Source organism: Neodiprion virginianus, chromosome 7, assembly GCF_021901495.1.
Source record: "Neodiprion virginianus isolate iyNeoVirg1 chromosome 7, iyNeoVirg1.1, whole genome shotgun sequence".
Lineage (NCBI taxonomy): Eukaryota > Metazoa > Arthropoda > Insecta > Hymenoptera > Diprionidae > Neodiprion > Neodiprion virginianus.
This window is the reverse complement of record NC_060883.1, coordinates 22542643-22561957: the sequence shown is the minus strand read 5'-3', so window position 1 is coordinate 22561957 and position 19315 is coordinate 22542643. Positions and strand designations below refer to the sequence as shown.

Here is a 19315-nt window from a genome sequence, read left to right as displayed (position 1 = left end):
GGTTTTTGTTCAAGTTTTGTTTAATTTTGTTTAAACAAAAATCACGATTCAATCAGGTATCATTCTTTTTCTTTCACTCATTGTTTATCTGCAAAAGTTTATCGTTACACGCGCCTAATCGGTTCGTATTTTATTATATATGTAATCCAGCTAGTCGAGGCGGGTGAAATCAGATACAAAAATGGGTAAAACCAAAGTGATAAAAATTACGGCCTACCGCTCTTCGTCCCGAATGTTATTATGTAATAACCACGGTAGTTGGTAACGAGGTGATTAAAATCCATCCTAATCTACGCCGTGTTGCCGCTCTCGGGATGCTCTTCTAAACACTGCTTAATCACACGGACGGACCTCCAGGCCACAGCCATTATTATTTCCCTTAGGTTTATTATTACACTACCGTGCATAGAACGGCTTATGTTCGCCGTTTATTCAGAGGGAGATAAAACGACTCGACGCTTCGTTATTAATATTATTATTATCATTATCGCATAAAATGAATGATGAATTATTAAAAAAAAAAATTAAAAAATTTTTTTAACAAACGACTTGAAAAAACTGAGACTGTTTGTTAATCCATTGATTTCCATTTGCTCGGATCAATATTTTCTCGACTCGAGGTTGTTGTGAAAAAATTTCTTTTTATCTTCAAATGAAATTCAACTCCATTATCTTTCGTATTAGTTTACAAAACTTGTTATCGTCGTTTTTAATATTGTTACTTTTATTATTTCTTTCGATAATCTTCTTGACTTTTTTTTTTTTTCTGCATACGCCAGATTGATGATTAATCCGAAGCTTTTTTCCCGAGGCAATAACGTCGTCGCTATGACGAACACTTCAAAGCTTCAAGAGACCTTTTCAAAACCTTCCGTCTTCTCCTCATTTCTGTCTCTTTATTCTTCCTCCCCATTCATTGGCGTACGTGAAACACAGATTATTTCGCACTCGTCCCGGAAGAAAATCTGATTTCCTTTCTACTCTTCTGCCCGCAGTTCGCATGTTCGGTAAATATTTTAAAAACGAATTTCGTTGTCCTTCTTCATTTGTGACATTTCCTATGATTACCGTATTTTTGCGTAATCCTACCATTTTCATGACCGATTAAACACTCATCAATGAGGTGTAGTTAAACATTCAAATGTCAATAATTTAAAAGGGCTGCATTTTGCTGTACGGTATTTGATTTGTAATTTCTTTGATCAATCTTCAACTTTTTTTTTTATCGGAGATTGCCTCCTAGACTCGATTCGAAAGTAATCTTTTCACCTATCCGATATGCATCTAGCAATAAGCAAAGAATTTGATTTTGTCGAGAGTGATGAAAGTTCCGATGAAACGATCCCGTAGGATTTCCATTCCATCCTCTTCAATCTTTTCAAATTTTCTATTTTCTTGTCTTCTTTTTCCTGAAACGAAAAAACAGTTCCGTATCAGCAAACAAACTTATAAATCGGTTTAAATTATCGAAAGAAATGAGAACAATTTTTGCTTTCTTTATATTTTTTTTGTTTTTGTCCTCAGTATCAATCGTCGTTTTATTGTTATCGAATTCTTGCAGGCTTGTAAAATAACACAATATTCGTACAACATATATTCGATTTATCGATGAAAAATTAATCGTTCAATTATAACGCAAATAAGAATTTCAATCAACTCAATCATCACACCCTTCAATTTTCCGCGATAACATTAACGAGTTGACGTCTTCGAGGAAGATTTGAGAAAATTCTCATCAATCTATCGTTTCAGGAATAATCTATACCCCATTCCACTCGCCAATTCGACCAAATATATATTCGGATCAGAAACAGCTTTGGTAAAAGCGTGCAGAGAGAAATCAAGTCAAATATTTGAATTCAGGAGGGAAATAAAGTTCGAGGAGGGGGGGAGGTGGATACACGAAGAACCGATTCTATAATGTATTTTCTGCGGCATTGCGGGATAAAAGTTTGTCTCGTGGGTATGTATACGTATACATATATGTATATATGTGTATATATATATGTATATGCATATATGTGCGTATACATATGTAGGAAAAACCGGGCGGACCTTTTGTCCTCAAGTTTTCCATTTTATCCCCCTTCTTTACCTCCTCGTATTTATATCCCTCTTCTTCTTTCCTCCTCATACTTTCTTTATACGTATTCTTTGTATCGTTACTCGCCAAATGAAAAAAAAAAAAAAAAAAAAAAAATTAAAAAAAACACAGAGAGAGGAAAGTCGGGATTTATCCAACGTCAAAACAGGATCACGTTTACTTTGTAGCAGGTACGTCTTATTAGAGTTTAAAAAATTCACTTCCAATTTTTTTCAATTATCGAATAAATTGCTCCGCACCTTTTTTTTTCTTTTTTTTTTCAATCTTTCTACACTTTTGCCTCTGTACGCGAAACTCGGACGGGGCAAATTCGATCAGCGTCGTGTCATAAATTACAAGTTCAGCGCAGCACGGCGTTGTAAGAGAATCTTTTGTAATTGCCTTTATCACCTCGACACACACACACACACGCAGACACACTAGATTTCATATATTCATTTCTCGATGCTCGATACCTACGTGTTTTTTTTGTAACAATATTATAGAAAAAATTAAAAGCACCCCTCTTCTCCCCGCGATGTGTTTATTCATGCGAGTGAACTTTTCCGTCTCCTCGGAAATATGCTCTGAGGTGGATTTTTGAAGAGCTCGTTTTTCGGTGTTTGTTACCTTTTTTTTTTTTTTCTCATCCTTCTATTTCAAATATGCAACCATGCGTCAATGATCGTTTTACGATTTCTCGACTTCTTGTAAAAAGGAGCCAAGAAGCGACGGATGATACGACGATTTTCAAAACTCGTTACCGTTCGAACGATCTTATAATAAAGAAAAAAAGAAAGAAGAAAATGAACACGAAGAAGGACGAAGAAAAAAAAACGTGCGAAAATTTTTACGTGACAAAGAATAAAAAAAACAGACAAAAATCGATTTCCATACCTTTTCTTTTCGCTGCGGTAAATGAAGCGTCTTTGTGTTTTCACGCCTGAAATAAATCTTTGCACAAATGTTGGGCGTGGCGTTTTGACATTCCGACGTTTTTACATCTTTCGATTTGGTTACAGTAGGAAGCCCGAGTCTAACATAGAGGCGCGCCGCATTTGCTTGATTAAGACGCCGTGTCTATAATCTGCAAGGTTTTCTTTTTTTTTTTTTTTTCATCCATCGAAAAAGCTTAGGAAAATAATCCGGCGGATCGGTATAGTTGAGGTGCGGGTGGAAAGAGAAGTTTATCTTTTCCCTGATTAACTTGAACTCGGTCGGAAGAGGAAGAAGAAGAAGGAGGAAAAGGAGGAGGAGGAGGAGGAGGAGGAGGTACTGCTAGTTACGTCGGTGCCCAGGAGTCAGTTATACAGCGAGAAGTAGTTACCGCGGCGAGTTCCCGACTTCTTAATTAAGGTGCGGGTGTCTTGCGTCGATGGGCACGTGTGTATTTGTATATACGTTAAACATACACACACGCAATTTTACACTCGAACTTTTGCCCGGGAACTCGTAAAGTCGGAGAAAATTAAAGAAATACTAAGCAAGAAGAGAAATAAGAAGTGTATATATTATATATATACCTATAATATAATTATCCGTCAATTAATTATACGATTAATCGGCCTTTATAGCTTTCATTTTTTCGCCTATCGATGCTGTATAATTTTTAGTGAAAAATCAAATGAGCGCGATATTTTACCTAACGCGGAACGCTCGTTTTTTTCCGAAACACCCTGATACGTATGTTTTTTTTATGACCGACTCATCCGGACGCATATCTTTGAGCTTAATGTTATAAAATATAATTACAATGAGAGGAACAAAAAAATAAAATAGTAGGATAGAAAAAAGTTTTTAAAAAATCGAATATATTCAAATACGTTTAAAGATGAAAATTTATTGAATCGAATTATGTGTATCTTGGGCTTTTCCGATATTATGTAATCATATTGTAGGTAAATTACAGCTTTGTTATCACGTATATCCTGGCATCCGAAGTGCCGAGTTTCTCTACTTCGGTTTATTATCGTACAGCGTAAGAGAATGTGTGCGTGTGTGTGTGTAAGACGTATGTATGCAGAATTAGTACATCGCTCTGTAATTAGTTTCCGCAAATGCTGCATGTTGTATCGAGTATGTGTATTTATACAAATATAGGTAAATACAAAATACAAATATACATTCCGGGAAAATTTGCTACACAGCTTATACTTTACGTATCCTCGTATGATTATTTGTTTATTCATTCTATGTGGATAAGACAAAGTTTTGATCAAATGTTATTTCAGCCTTTGACAATAATTTCGCGGATTCGGTCAAACGTCACGAATCCGAAGTTCACCCGTCTCCTTACAATATCCCGTGTTTGAAAAACTTTATTTTTATTTAATTTGATTCCCTTTTCTTTTAATCGGTGTTTTGTGTATTATTTATCGTTAAACAGCGACAATCAAACGTCGCAACGAAAAGATCAACGAACGATCATCGACTCGATTAACGATGAAAAGAGGGACGGAAAATAAAGTACAACCTGTAACGATCGTGTGGTAATTATTCGGTACAGCGATGCCTGCTTTTTGTTCGCGCTGTTTTCGGCCGCAGGGTTATAATTGATGCTCCGAATGATCTCGGTGGGCTTTAACTCGAGAGTCGTTGTCGCATCGCTGCGGAGAGTTTATATTATACGCGCACAACTCACTTGACTTTAACGGAAAGGTGAAGGAGGTGGGTTTACTTTGGGAGAGGCTCGGTGCCAATTTGGCGACGCTGCTCTCTCCGTACCTCGTCGTCGTTCGAAGTCCCTTGAATATTGAACGAGGAAGGTTTGAGGTAAACTGTGTAATCTTACGTAGGTGAATTGCAAACTTAAAGAAATCAAGAAAGAAAGAAAGGGGGCTTGATGTTCCGAATTTTAAAAGTTCCGAAAGCGCCGAGTTTCGAATTTTATCCTTGCGAAACTTGAAGCGACGGAGTCAAGTTTTGACGAAACGTCACGCGTTTGTTGTTACTTCAAAGTTCGATGTCTTTACTTCGAGTTACGCCACAAAATAATTCTGAATTATGCGTTTTCGGAACTTTTCAAATTCGAAACTTCAACCCCGCCGCAAAGAGAAAAAAAAATTACGGAGGAAAGAAGCTGGATAATGATATTTAACAACAATTTTTACTTTTTTCGATAGTAGTTTTTTTTTTTTTTTTGTTCCCTTTTCGTTCGTTACTTTTTTTTCGCACTTTTATGTCTTTCTTCTCCTTATTTATCATTCGAATCCTTTAAGAAACTTTATTCCACACGAACGAACGGCTCTTATCCTTGCGTCAGGATATACATGACATGCGCATAAATGTATTATACAACGAATGCATGATGTATTCAAAGGACACACGCATCAGCATAATTTATTGCCCCGTCAACTCGAAAACTTTTTCACTGTTGTATTCAAATAACTTTACTCTTAGATCACCGTTGCTCATGTAGGGTAAAAAACAACGCGCGTATGTAAACCGTGGATCACGAAACCGATCATTTTTCCACACGAATGTCAAGTTTTTTCTCCATTTTTTTTTTTTTTTTTAAATTCGTTTTATTATCTTTCCCAATCGATTCTAACGCTAACAACCAAATTTCTTTTTCTTTGCTTCTCCCCTTTTTCCATGACATACGTATATTTGCGAAGATAAGAGTAACGCAAGAAACAATGAAAGAAAGAACTAAACGAGGGGGGGGGGGGGGCAGGGTGGGGCAGAAAAGATATACGTAAAATAAATATGGAAACGTTTCCCTCAAGCCCTCGGGCCTAAATACCATTAAACAAAACTGTCCGAATATAGGGGCAAAAGAGAGTGTCCTTTTTTTTTTATCTCTCTCGCACGCATTCGCATACCTGTAGAGATAAACTCGAACGTCTTCCTAACGCTTGCGGATGAAACTTGGGCAGCGTTGTTATCATTTTATCTTTCGAGTTTTTCCTTTGCTTAGGCTCATTTTTTTTTTTTTTTTTACCTCGACGCAGTGATTTTTTTTTCTTCCTTTTTGTTTTTGCATCCTCTTTGTTCTCACAGAATTTTCTTCACTCTTAGCCAGTCTGATTACAATTTATCGTATCTACATTCCGTATTAATTTTCGAAACGTATAAATCGCGTACTTGCTGCTTTGTTTCAATCTAAAAAATTCTCACATCGTATAAATTAAATGTGACAAACTTTTGTGAAAATTCCAAAATCTCTCTCTCTCTCTCTCTTTATGCTGTCCAGGATAAGCTTTCAGATTTTTTTTTTCTTCCACGCACTGGAGTTGGGCTAATATACTACCCTCAGGGGTGGAAAGGGGTGGGGGGCAAAAGCAGGGAGGGTTTATTTCCTCCTAAAGGACCTCCAGCTTTGCCGTTATCCCAAACTGTACCATCTCGTCAAGCCGACAACCCGCCTCCTAATCCAACCTAACTTGACGTAACTGATTTTCACCACCTTATATGTATACCGCTGATCCGCCTTATTCATCTTACATCTACACGCATGATGTTAGACTTACTCGATAATTTTTTTTTTTTTTGACTAATTTTCGACGTCTATCCGGTAATAAAATGGAGCCCAGAATTATTAGTACAATCGGACCAAAAACACCACTGTTTAATAATGTAATAATTTTAAATGCCTTATTTATGAAACCCTTATCTGAAATCAAAATAAACTGTTTTTTATTCCCGACTCAACCATAATGTTTACTTTTTTTCCCTTATCCGTGGGAAAAAAGTAGCAATGTTCTCCCATATTTACGGGAAATATGATCTCTCAAATTAATTTTTTAGTTTATCACGTTTTCTCTCTCTTTATTTTCCATCACTCTGCACTATTATAATCTTTCAACAACAATATAGTTTTCAGACTGATAAATCCCACTTACACATGAAAAGAATATACTTTTAAATCGGGAATAAAGTCGTATATGTGACGCAGGAATAAAATTGGATTATTCCCTTGTTACATAATGTACTATTCTTTCTCCTCTTTTTCTAATTCTTCATTGAGATTGTTCGACCCATTCACACTCAATGTTTTTCATAATATCTTAAACATAATTTGTATATTATAATTCTGATCAAGAAACAAAAATTATTTTCACACCTCTATCATCAATTATAAATTTACTCAGTAGTTGCTTGTACCACATTCACCTGATAATTCCGAAACAAGGCCACAACAACAACAACAACAACCATCGTCCTGCGTGCACGTGTAATAATAACATTTCGTCACGATGTGTATCGAAGATGCGTAAGCTCGTTACGTTCAGGTACGTTTATACGTCGATCTAGATCCCTGATACCTTGATGTATGTGCCCGTCGTTTCGAATATACCCTGGAGTGCGTGTCGCACGGAGAAAGAGAGAGGGAAACTTCCCCTAAATAATTCATTCGAGTTCCGCGATGAAATTTTTATCGACTTGTATCACGAAGCTTGACAAAATTCTGCAGCTGGCTAAGTTCGCACGATGTTTACCTAACCGACTTTTGCTTTATAGAATTTTTAATTGGATATGCATGTTTTTTTTTTTTCTTTCTCCCCCCTTTTACTTTCACTCCCGCATTTGTGTATTTTTATTCCGTTAGCTTTTCTGAAATATTTCGACACTTTTATACCGTCCGATATTTGACACTGAAAATTGCTGAAAACTAGGGTGTAAAATCAAACTCTGCCAGGCATATCGATCGGATTTGTTGTCGAAATTCTACCTGTGATCCAATTTTCCGTCTACCGCGTGTAACTTCGTATCTCCGTATTATCGGCGTGGGAAAATTTATACAATACTGGGTCTGCGGCGAAGGGATAATAACGTGTACATATATTTACCTATAACGTTTCGTACACGTGTATGCACACTGTGCTCAGAATTTAGTATGTAGATAATGAATTATGCACTATGTGCAAGGTGAGAGTATATTACGTAATGTCTTGTATACCGGTGATGGAACAACGTTTCATAAGCTCGAGAATTGATTTTATTTATATATGTAGCATTCCACGTCAAATTAGCATTCCGTGATCTATTTAAATCGGAGTATAGGAAAGAGAGAAATGAAAAAAAAAAGTAAAAAGAAACGTTATCGCGTGGTGCTTGAAAATTACGTTTCAAATCGTAGAATATTTGTGAAGTTTTTAAGATTTTAAAAAATAACATTTTCGGAATTGATTTTCTGATTGTTCTCAAATTCGAACGGTGCCTGAAAATTTTTGATAAAAATTCCGAGATCCTTTTCAGTCGGCACGAAGATCATACTAAAAATTGATTGAATTCGAAGAGAATGAGGTATATGGGCTACTAATTTGACGTGGAATGCCCTATATATTTATATATAATCGCGATGTTCGGACGTTGAAGAAATTCGCGAAGAAATATGCATTCGCTTTTAATTCAGATTTATTTTTTCCCCCTGTTATTTAATCCTAAACCTTTTTTATTTTTCTATATCGTCAAACGTTTTTCATTCGATCCTAAAATTGCGGATTAACTGCACGTATACCAAAGAAATATTTATACACACACAGTCGAGCTGCAAATACCGTTCTATAAAATTTTTATTTCCTTATATTATAGCCAGCGCGTTGAGTTTATTTCGCACGGACACTCGTAAATCCACGCGAAGTTGTACCGATAACATTGACGTACGACATTTCCGTTTATTAGACCTCTCTACACTACGATATATATATATATATACGCGAATCGTTCGAAATTTTTGACGGTGTATCAGATTTCTTGCAGGTCTATAGGTAAAAGTGACCGAATAAAATTATTCCTAACGAGAATTATGATAATTAGAGAACAACGAAAAAGGAGGGAAAATAAAATATCACAAAAGCTACTCGAGTCGAGTTAATAAAACGTTTTCAAACTCGGGATTATGTATAAATGTGTATTGCGTAGAGATAAAACGCGGGCGGCTTAGATCGTTGTCGTGAATATTTCACTCGTTAGAGATTTTCTCCATGTAATTATCGTTCACGCGATGTATTCGCAAATTCTTTCGCCGCGAGCAACTAAAAAACGAAAACAAAAAAAAAAAAAACGCCGGAAGGTTTAAAAAATAAAACTTTAGCAAAAACCTGCTGCAGAATTTTACAATTTTTCTTTTTTTTTTTCGTTTGATTTGTTTTTATCGGTTTGGCAAAAATTTACAGATTAAATTGAAGAGAATTCGTAAAATTGATGATTTAATCCCGACGATTATTAATATCGTGTGATTATTGAACAACGATGAGACAAACAACGCGAAGCAAAGAGCGTCCGACCATCACTGACCGTTACTACTGCGGCCGCCTGGCGGGCGGTGAAACCACCGGTTGTTTCTACTTGTTTTCCAACTTTCTTACACAGATTCATGCACGTCCGTATTCTCACTTGCGATAAACAAGCAGAGAAACAGCGGCTTACGTGTAGGATCGAGGACATAGGCGGTGAGGCGATGAGTCGTCGTGGAAAACGGCCGGGTTGCCATATATATATAAGAAGAGTCGGCGCAGGGTTGAAACTTCGCTGCTCTGAAATACACCCTGTATAAATCGCTTCCTCGTTACGTCGTGATCGAACATTTTTGACTGTACTTGCCAACTTGAGGAGGATCAATTTTTTCGTCTTATCGTTGTGTACGCCATTCTTTTTTTTCTTTTTCTTTATTTGTTTATTTTTGTTTCAATTTCTTTCTCATCTCGTACTCAACGAGAGAAATAAGTTTTACTTCTCGCGTCTTGCTTGCTTTATTCGATAAACAATTCGTTCGATTCAAACCGGACTTGATGAAATTTATTTATTCTATGTCAGTTTGTCTGTCTCTTGATACCGAAGATTTTGGATGTTTTTCGTCAGTTTAGAACAAGAAGAAAAAAATTGATCTCACAAGTGATTAAAGGAATATTCTGTTGATTGAAAATTATTTTTGAATCCGGAATTTATTTCAGTTAGTTGTGCAGTAGAAGGAAATTTGTGTCAAAAAATTTTCTCAGTTTCGGTAAATTTTACCATTAATTCATTCGACTGCGACTTTGCTTGATTTTTATCGCGTGAAAAGAATTTCACTGTATGTTGTTTGGCTGCATGGGTACTTAAAATAGTTTCGAACAGCGTGATTAAAAGATCAAATCAAAACTAAACCATTAATATGTAGATATATATATATATGCATTTGTTTTTCTTTCCTTTTTCATTAAATTACATCCGAATCACAATTTTTCGCTCAATGTTTGAATCGATCCATGAATACAACACATATGCACAGTCAAGTATTACATGAATTACACACGACGCGGTATAATTGTTGTATCGTTTATCCTTTTTCTATCTCGTTCACTACAAAAGTTGATCGGAATTTGGATGAATCGAGGTCTCGACAAATGTGGAGAAAAAACGCACAACGACCTGCAATGTAGAGAAAACAATCAAAGAATATTTAGATGAAACAAAATTCGGTAATTGGTTCGCTGTTTCCATTATTGTCGAATAAATAATTTCCAGCCGTGCTTTGAACATGCATATGTATATATATGTGTGTGTGTGTGTATAAATGCGATGTATGTATATATATAATAACATATATATATATATATATATATGCGAATGAATAATTATACGCACATTTCACTGTACAGACATCGGCAGCCTTCGAGCCAGGGTGCGTGTGGGATAGTATATGTGGTATAGTTGTTATAGGAACACCGCGGCTCAACCCCCGTCCACCCTCTCATTCCGGGGTAGATAGGCGCCAACGTGTATGGGTCATTCCGTGCCAAATCACTCAACCTGAGACTCTGACAATTTTCGATTTTATTTTCATACGATTGAAATCATCCTGAAAAATATCGAGAAAAAAAAATTTCGCTGAGTTTTTGTTCAGTGTATTATTTAATCGTTTTCTAGGAGAGGCTTGTTTCACTTCTTGAAATCTTTAACCTATTCATACGAAGCGATTGTAACGAAATCGGTTAAAATCAAGTGATATCGATGAAAAGTTTTTGAAATTTATGAAATCTGAAACACAAACACAAATCACTTGAGAAATTTCACTGGAAATTTTTTACAGTTGCTTCGAATTTTTTATAATCATGTTGCAAGGTTACTCGAAATGATGAACAACTTTGATATTGAAATCATTTGAAATCGCATGAAATCGCATGAAATCGAGTGAAATCATTGAAATCCAGCAATCGTTCATCGTCCAATTTATAAGTGAATAAGTCTCTCGTATTTTAGGATGATAACCGAAGATTTTGAAGGGATTACATTTGAAGTGTGATTCCTATTTTTTGTAATTTCTTTGTGGTTGATTTTTTTCGTTGATAATCGCTAGAAAAGGACCTTTCTTAGAATCCTAAAAAATTCTCAGAAATTGTTGTTTCTATTCCAAACATTTCTAGACCAGGCAGATTTTTTTCCATTTTTCTTTCAGCACTCTATTTTTTTGATCCACTAAACATTGTTTGAACGGTCTGAAAATTGCCAAAAAATTCTCAAAACTTCTATTTTTCACCTGGAACATTTCTTGGCCAGTTCCATTACGCAGCGGTTTTTGCGTATATTTTTCGGTACGTTCAATTTTTCGTTCTCTTTTTCTTACAAACTTTACAATAAAACTGTTCTAGAAATGTTTCAAGCGAAAAACAGAAGTTTTAAGAATTATTTTGGGAATTTTCAAACCGTTGAGACAATTTTTCAGTCGATCGGAAAATTTAGAAGTGTCGAAAAAACAATTGTGAAAAAAAATCAGCCCATCGTGAGGCCGGTCTTGAAACGTTTGAAAAAGAAAATACACTTTTCGAGAATTTTGACAAAGTTCGTTTTCAAAACCGCTCTCAATATGGATAAATAATTAACGAGTTGAATAAAACATCTGAAAAAATTCAGAAATTTTGAGTTTCGGTTACCGCTCAGTTCTGAATTATTTTCATCTTTTATCACAATGGAGAAATATAGTTCTAGGTAGAAAATGAAAATTAGTTTTATCTAGTATCCGTTACTATTCTTTCTCATTACGATCACGGTTACTATATTTTCATGTAACCGTTGCGAAAATTTAACGCTTGTGCGAGAATAAATTGACTTTGAAGCCTTGTGTAACTAAAAAATTAGAATAAACCTCAGAAACTGATCATAGCGTTGCAGTAACCAAAAAAGGATCGACGATAGCTCAAAATGTTTACGCGTACCTCGTTTTCCGTAATTCCAGCAATATTCAAACAGTTTTTTTTAACGATACCTGTTTTACTTAATTTTTCTAGCTACTGTAACAAATGAAATTTTTCTCAGTGTACCGTTTCAGAGTTGCAAAAATCGCTGTAAATGTTGTAAAGAAAATCAGAAACGGTTAGGGTCGGAGGTTCGTTGGGTTCCCATGGAATTCCCCATATATCTACGTACGTATAAAGCATGGGGTGCAGAAGCGGCGCTACGCGCGTAGTCCTCGTCCTCCTCGTCCTCCTCGACGTAGGTAGTCCTATATAGTTTACTCTACGTACCTGCGCCGGTGGCTATGACCGTGGCTTCGGGGGTGGTGGCGGCGGCGGTTGAGGGTGAGGGTGAGGGTGACGCGGCCGTCGAGAGGGCGCGGCGGCGTTTCCCTACGCCGAGGGTGCCCGACGGAGCTCCTCCAGTATTCCCGCGGCCGCTCCCTGTCGCTGACGGATTCGTCGGGACGGACGTGTTCCGAAAAACGTGCACCAAATTTCGCCGGTTAACATTATTTTCCACATCTCCTATTATCGTTTCCGTTTATTTTTCTTCTTATTCTTATTCTATTTCTTCCTCAACCCTGAGCTTTTCGTCCGTGGTGAACATACGACTTTTCTACGGATAATAATAACAACGAGATTTTAGGTTAACACTTGCAATTTTTATCATCGATCCAAGGAAGATAGAGAAACAGAGAGAGAGAGAGATAGAGAGAGAGATAGAGAGTGTGTGTGTGAAGAGGAGAACGATAAGAAATAAAAATCGAGACGTTCGGTGCACGGATTGATACACGTTGGAATTCAATTGACGTATTTATCGTGCGCTTTTTATACTTGCGCGAAACGGTATTGTTATTTAATCAATTTTTTAATTTTTTTTTTTCAAACTCTGCACATATCGTTGCGGCAATGCCTTATATCAGTGACGTGTGGTGTGTCGTTGCAGTTGAGGACAGTGAAGTTTCTTAAATATAATCCTTCTTCCTTCCTCTTTTCTTCTCATCTCCAACGTTCAACAAATCACGTGAATTGATAGTTGCAATAAAGGAAACGTATTCGATATAAATAATAACAATAACAAACATCAACAACAATAATAATACGGCGATACAACTCGCGAAAGAAAAATATCTTTCGGAAGAATTTTCGCGAATCGAAAAAGAGAAATTCATTCGATCGTATTCTTGTGTATTACACATTCATACACATATATATACATATATACAGATAAATGTATTGTGGATATGTATAAGCACATCATTATGTCATTAATTCGGTCCTTGCAACTCGATGAATAATTGAGCGAGTCTCGACAACAGGTAGATCACACGTACCGATTCATCTACACGCTTACAGCAGCACGTTATACTTATATTTCCGCAGAGTTGAGCAAAGCGTGCCTGTAACTGCTAATTGCGAATTTATGTAACAGAGGAAAGAAAAAGAAACGGAATAGATATTTTTACTTCTTGAACCGCGGTAGAGAAAAACATCCAGATGGAAAGGTAGACGTATAGATAGATAGTTGGATGGATAGATAGATAGATAGACAGACAGAGACAGAGACAGAGAATTCATTTTCCTCAATTCGATTGTTTAAACAAGACACGTTCCCTCGATTAATCAACGACGATAGTTTAGTTCCTCGTGAAATCTGGCGATTGTTTATTATAACTAACGACGTGAAACATGCTCCTCGTTATTGCAGCGATCCGATCGGTGCTGAAAATAAAGTTCCCTCAAATTCCACCCAGTGTTTAAAGAAGAAGAAACGAACCGCCAGATAAAGAAATAATAATAAATAATAATAAAAAATAAATAAAAAAAAAAGACAACGTAATCGAAGAAAATCAACTGCGCAGCTTTGAAAAAATGCAGCCGACCCAAAATCGTCGAGGATCCTTGCAGAGCGGTTCTCCGTGTCCGTCAACTACGGGCAGCTCGAAAATCGCGGCTCCTTCTCCTCCTCAGGAGGTTTTGGCACGGGGTATACCTCTGCCCGGTATGGTGCCGGCGATTTCTTCGGCCGGCGATAATTCTATCATGAAAGGAAACCTCATCGGCCACGGTTTCGTCAATCCTCTCGGTCCCGCCGGCATCGTTCATCCTTCGCCTCACTCCGCCGTACAATCCATTGTTTCTCATCATCCACAGGGCCAAGGTACACACACCTTATGCGATTACCGATTTACCCCCTTTTTTTTTATGCGTCTCTGTTAAAAAAAAAATAAAATAAAATAAAAAAATAAAAATACGCCCAATGAGTAGGAAATATTTTACAAACGGTACGCTTGCGAATTGATTGTTGCGAGGTTTTTCTTGTCCGTTTTTTTGTTTTTTGGGATTGAAAAAATTTTATCCCGCTACCCGAAATCATCAGTCATCTTTTACGAAGCGTTGTTACGGGTAAAAAATTAATTTTATGAAATTTAAGCGAACTCTATCGATTTTTATGAAATTGCTTACTTTTCCTTATTATTCGACGGTATATAGACTTTGGTTATTTACTGAAAGTAGACGTGAATTTCTTCGTAGAATCAAAGGAATGTCTTGATTTTATCATTTATCGATATTTTTGTACGCACGTTTGATCGTGTTTGGTAATTGAATTTTTTTTTTTTTTATCACATCCTCAATGCTTCTCGATTTTTTTTGTGCGAAGCAAAATTTGAACCACGGTTTCTCCTACAGTCATTTATTTTTTCGTCAAAAGTTTTAACGGATAGTTTATACAAGAAACTGCGATTTAATCAGCATCTCAATTTCCCCGTCGTCTGTGATAAAATAACTTGTCACATTCGTTAATCCGAAACAAAATTCAACGAACAAAAATGTAGTGGAATGTTGTTTTTTTTTTCCTTTCTTTTTTTCCGCATACCATTGTCGATACCTCAGAAATGAAAACCCGTATTTTCCAAATTGAAAACGAGAAACGTCGGTAAAAGAGAAAAAAAAAAAAAAAATATATTATCGGTTAAAAATTCGAGATTGTATAAATCACTGCAAGTAAAAAATGAGAATGCAAAAAGAAGAAGAAAAAACTAAGTAACCCAAGTAAAGGAGTTGCCAGAGGGAGAGAGAGAGAAAATAAAATGCTCGAAAGCACGTGTAAAGATATAAAAAATGTACGATAAAACCCCTGAAGTAAACTTGTATCGGTATCGATGGATTCGGAATATTGAAGGTCTGGACAAAATCCTGCCGTCGTCGGGATATTCGCCGCACGGTTCGCCGGTTCGAGGACCTTTCTCCTCCGTTCACACTTCGCCTCAGGACACGACGCACGTGATGCCATCCCGATCCAGGATCGACCAGGAACAAATTGGCGGCGTCCTTTCGAGGCGAGGTTCCGACGTCAATTCCCCGATTCCTGGGAGTATGGCCGTCGTCGGGACGCCGGAACACCGGGGAAGAAGACGCTCCGATTACAGTCCTCATCAGGGTACGTCGAGTTGAAAAAAAAATATCCCGGGAATCCGTTTTTTTCTTCCCCACGCGAGCAATTTTTTTTTTTTTTTTTTTACTTTTTCGTTTCGTCCTTTATTTGTAGTTGCAAAAACGGATCTTAATCGCAGTTTGAATTCGATGCCGGTTCGCCGGGAATGGAGACATTTTTTTTTTTTTTTAAATCCTATCGGGAGATAATCGTGGATTGAAAAAAATTCTACGAAAATCTGTGTGGAAAAAAAAAACAAACGAACAAAGATAAATATCAATGAATAGGTAAAGAATAATGGTTTTACGTATCGGAAAGCTTGAGAGTATCGAAATTGGTGAACATCGATTAGGTTTTCTGTCCGTTTCATTCTTTGCGATGGATCATTTTCTTTTTGGGATGTTTTTTTTTTCTTTCTTTCAGATTCGTTGAAACCCTTTTTTTTTATCGTTTTCCAAAACCTCGGTATCGCTGCACATTTAATTGCACAACATTGCAACGATATTAATTATAAACAACAGGTGAAACTGTTGGATTTGAATACAGGAGAAAAGAAAAAAAAAAAGCAAATTTCCCAATGATTCGTTGAAAATAGTCCTTTACATAAAATTACCCATCGAACAAATCTATCGGATTTCATACAATTTTTACCCCGATTTCAAACGAAGCATCGTTGTCCGTGAACAAGCTTTTGTTTTTTAAATCTAACATGCAAAAGAAAAATTATTTTTACACCCTTATTTTCTTCTCTGTTTTTTAATAATTTATTTTTATTCCTTCGCTCACTTTCACACTGTTCCCGTTCGTTTTCCTTGCGAAACATGACGAGACTCCGAGTTCATTGATCGTTTTACTTAATCCTGCTCTGCTCATGTTCCTTATGTAGGTATACATACGTACGTGTTATACGCATACGCGCAATTTACATCAAGAGGGAAGTAATAAAACGCCTACAAACTTTCGACGTAGGTACCTACGCACGAATGTAAAACGCTCGCGTGTTTCGTTGAAGCGGAGGAAAAACGAGAGGGCAGAGGGAGATGAAAAAAAAAAAAAAAAAAACAAAACGAAACATTAACCCGAGACTAAAAAACTGATAATACAATGAATTCCATGTATACACGTGCAGGCATAATAATTATACATATATAATGGCCGTTGCGTGATCGCATCGCGAGACTGCGTGCGTCTCTATTCTTATACGCATATTGCTCAGAAACATCTCGTTAAAAGCATAGTTTTAATCGCGATATTGGATAAACTAAGACAACAAAAAAATCAGTTTTTTTTTTTTTTTTTTCCCTTCAAATCCATTTTCTTTAAACGTCATGTAAAAAAATATGTGCGCATGTAACACGTCTCGTGGACGACGAGTAGATGGAAATGTGATAATTTTGCAAACACAAAGGATAAGATAGATAATTCAAGAAGGTATACAATTTTCGTAATTATCACCTCGAATATGTTATCTGAATTAAATTTTGGCGTATTCCGGGATCGTGAGATAAAAAAATTGTCTAAGCTATGATTATAACCGAGTTGTCGCAAAGTCGGTGAAGTTTCATAAAAATTTGTTCAATCTATCGACGATGTCATTAGTCCCAATTAAAATGTAATTTCACCTCTTTGGATTATCGCTGCGATCTTCTTTCATCGCGCGTTTTTCACGTCATTTCATTCTACACGCGTATAATAATACAGCGCTGTGTAATTTAAAATTCATTTCAACTCTCCACTTGTAAGTTGACTCAGGTTCCGGTTGTCCCTTGATTTTTTTTTTTTATTTTTTGGCTTATTTTTGATATTCTTTTTCCTCTCGTCGAATCCCTTTCAGGAATCTCTTGACATTTCCCTGTGTTTCTATGTGATTCCGTGCTGAGGTTGGCGGGGAAAAGTGAATTACATCCGAAATCGAAATGGAGTAGAGGACTTTCGCTTTTGCGCGCGTGTGTATTAAACCTTTGGCCAATTTTATCGTGGCATCGATTTCTCTCTTTATCTCGCTCTTTCTAGATTTCTTCGCGTGTTGGCTTGCCCCATTTCGTCGCTGAATAATATCTTCCTTTCCTTTCTTATTTCCTTTTATTTATTTATTTTATTTTCTTTCTCATTATCCTTATCGCAAAGAAATGTGGAATTGCTTTTCTCCACCGATGTGAATGTTGCGCTTGAGATCAAACCGCGAAGAATTGCTCAATTCATTTGAGTTCACTTCCAGATTCACTTCCTGTTATACGTGAAGGAAAAAATGCGCATCAATCGAAATAATAATAAAAAATCAAGCGTAATACAGAAAACAAAAACTATTTTGTTAAATTGCAAATTCACTTTCTTTTCGTGGAAGAGAAATAAGCGCAAATCAAAAAGTACAATTCTATTGTCCCGTTCTTATGGTTTTTTTTTTTTTTTAAACTTTTCTTTTTGTCTCGCATCAATCTGATTTTATTCCCAGCGGTCAAGGTATTGTAAAAATCCGAATCGAACTGATCGCCGCGGCTTGCGACTGGACGTATATTTTATTTGAACTGCAGCGAAATTGAAAAGGTTCGTTTTTTGCTTCAGACCTGCTGGAGAAAATTAATTGCGTAGTAATCACGTCGTGCAACGATTTTCACCCCTACCGTCGAATTCGCAGACGTCTATAAAAGTTTGAATTATTCATTATTCAAAATCTGCAATTCCTAATCTTCTTCGTTATTTCCATAAACGTATAAAGAGAAAAAAAGAGCAGGTTTTACTGAAAAACCGCAGGAAAAAAGGGACGTATAAGGTGTGTGTATTTTTTTTTTTTTTGTTAAAAAATGTATTCGATACAGGTATATTTTTTTTTTACTAAACACTCTAACGTTTCAGTCTTTTCCTGCAATATTTAGTCAATCTGCTCTTTTCCTTTTATCCCTGTGTCGTTATCAATTGAATCGGGGTGAGGGTAAGGGATGTTTTTTTCGAATTTTGTCGGATTTCGAATCTGGAGAACGGCAGTATGAACGAAAATTTAACGCTGGAACGGATGCGTGATTATGTCCGTGTGTGTATAAAATACGCCGGGAAAATACGCCGCTTCCAATTCCCCGAATTACTGATCGCATTAAAAGCAAGAGAAACTTTTCCCCCGCGTAACACGAGATGTCGGACAACATCGCGTTATTATTCAATCCGTAGCGACATTTTCTCATACGCGCACCGACCGTACGAATTTTCTCGATTAAACGAGGAAAAAATGAAGGAAAAAAAAACAAAAAAAAAAAAAAAAAAAAAAGGAGAAGGAAAAAACTTAGCGCGAGAGAAAATAACGTAAATCGTAAATAATTAAAATCTAGATTACGAAACGAATCCGCGTTTCCTGCCCCACGTTATTATACATACAGAAGCTGTTGGTTTAAGGCTCGCTCTGTAAAGCTGCAACAGCTGCACGATATTCTCTAACGAGATAATTAAAGAAGCAGGCTGCGACTGTTCTGTTTTCCACTCTCGACGAAATCCCGATTCGCTAGCTTAATTCCATTCCTCGTAGTTGGTAGAAAATTTTTATTAAAACGGATATCGTCACGATAAAGATTTAAATATCTATTAACCGATGGAAAAAAAAAAAAAAAAAAACATGCGGAACAAGTAATTATTCGTTTGTAAATTGTA

At 36.5% G+C, this 19315-nt stretch overlaps 1 protein-coding gene across 10 annotated transcripts in view; it reads left to right on the top strand.

The window, feature by feature from the left end:
• The window catches only part of LOC124309536 (dystrophin, isoforms A/C/F/G/H-like), a 306902-nt gene that overhangs the window by 110245 nt on the left and 177342 nt on the right, over nucleotides 1-19315 (top strand). For 9 of the 10 annotated variants that reach the window (XM_046773231.1, XM_046773233.1, XM_046773224.1 and 6 more), the window contains one exon: nucleotides 15428-15685. The exons of the other annotated variant lie outside the window; for it this stretch is intronic. In XM_046773231.1, the coding sequence (XP_046629187.1) occupies nucleotides 15428-15685 (258 nt within the window). The remainder of the gene's footprint in view (nucleotides 1-15427; nucleotides 15686-19315) is intronic. 10 annotated transcript variants of the gene reach the window in all.